This window comes from Cicer arietinum, chromosome 1, assembly GCF_000331145.2.
Source record: "Cicer arietinum cultivar CDC Frontier isolate Library 1 chromosome 1, Cicar.CDCFrontier_v2.0, whole genome shotgun sequence".
Classification (NCBI taxonomy): Eukaryota; Viridiplantae; Streptophyta; class Magnoliopsida; order Fabales; family Fabaceae; genus Cicer; species Cicer arietinum.
This window is the reverse complement of record NC_021160.2, coordinates 11987856-11989412: the sequence shown is the minus strand read 5'-3', so window position 1 is coordinate 11989412 and position 1557 is coordinate 11987856. Positions and strand designations below refer to the sequence as shown.

At 26.7% G+C, this 1557-nt stretch overlaps 1 protein-coding gene across 1 annotated transcript; it reads right to left on the bottom strand.

Annotated features, from left to right (window-relative positions):
* Positions 1 to 309: 309 nt before the first annotated feature.
* On the bottom strand, positions 310 to 1319 carry LOC101489342 (protein At-4/1). Its single transcript, XM_004487951.4, has 5 exons — positions 1134 to 1319; positions 938 to 1043; positions 801 to 856; positions 640 to 717; positions 310 to 539 (listed from the first exon to the last, which is right to left on the bottom strand). The coding sequence occupies exons 1-5, from the start codon at positions 1194 to 1196 to the stop codon at positions 462 to 464; spliced, it is 381 nt and encodes a 126-aa protein (XP_004488008.3). The 5' UTR covers positions 1197 to 1319; the 3' UTR covers positions 310 to 461.
* Positions 1320 to 1557: the final 238 nt, after the last annotated feature.

Genomic DNA, 1557 nt, shown 5'->3' with positions numbered 1-1557 from the left:
AGAATTAATGAAGCATGTCATAAATGAGGTGAGTATAATTTTCTTAGAAAATGAGACATAAATGTTAGTATAAATTAATTTTACAGTAACACTCAATAAAAATAGAGTACTCATTTTGTTCTTTTGTAACATCAACACTTTTGCTTATAAATAAAAACAAAGTAGTATTTTGAAACATCACCTCACTTTTATAATGAATTTTAAATTTAATAATACGACATGGTAAAATGAATACATTTCTAAGAGATCAATCTAAAACTAATTTACAATTGATAATATGTATATCAATTAAACTATAATTTGCTAATAAAGGAGTAATTCATAATTTAATGTTCCTCACTTATTTCATTCATAATAACTAACTTGAAATTCTAAAATTGACATTGAATTTCCAACATCATGACCATGGAAAGAACAATACATAAATTCAGTAACAGCAATGTATAGACAACAATCAATACTCACTTAAGTTGAGTTTCTAAAGTAGCAATTTTTTCATCATATTCTTGCTGAAGCAATTTTAAAGCCGTCCTATGTCCCTGCTCCAAAATCACAAAAAACTGAGTAAATATTTTCCAACAATTAACAATATTAGAACTGATAATTTTCTATCTTTAACCATCAATTTAAGCAACTCACATCTTCTTTAGAGATAACTTCATTATTTGATCTTTCTAGTTCCTCTTTCAAATTCATGCATTTCTCTTGGAAATCAAGCTGTGTATCAATTAATTAAATTTACCAACATGCAAACGAAAATTAAATAAAAAATAAAATAAATAAGTGATTGATTGAAACACCTGATGAGCCACATTCTTTAAGGATTCAGAATATAGTTTTGCCAACTCTTCATTTTCTACAATTTTGCAAATTGAATTTAGCTAAAATAAAAACTATACAAATTGAAACACGGTATCTACGAATTCGAATTATTAACCTTTTTTGAGGTTATTGCAAGTGATTTGAAGAGATTCACGCAATTTTAACTCTGAACTGTGTTTTGATTTCAGCGATTGGATTTCCGAAACATCATTCTTTACATCCTGATTCATAACATTACAAATTTCATGAAAAAATCAACAAGTTAGAAGTAACCGTTGTTGACGTTGAAGGTTAGTTATGGTTTAGAGCACCTCGTAGATCTGATTGAAAGTGGAGAGCAGCGCCTCCATTTCTTCGTCACTCGTTGCCGCCATTTTTCTTTCTTTTTCTCCAAACTTCTAAAATTCTCATAACTTCAACGATTTTTCAGTTGCTATTATTGCTATTGACTAGGATAGTAATCACATTTTGAGCCTTGGCCCATATTTTTCCTCTATATGTTTATAACGCACCCATTATTTATACTTTTTAATTATTATGAATAAATAATTTTCTTATATATCATGTAGAAAATATCATATTTTGTGGTGTTTGGTTTACTAGATTAATCTTTTCATTATTTATTCTAAGCATAACATAAAATTTTATATTGCAAATAAAAATTCAAAATATCAATCAATTAATTAACAAAAAAAAACTATGTATAAATTTGACATAGTTTTATTTTATAATTAA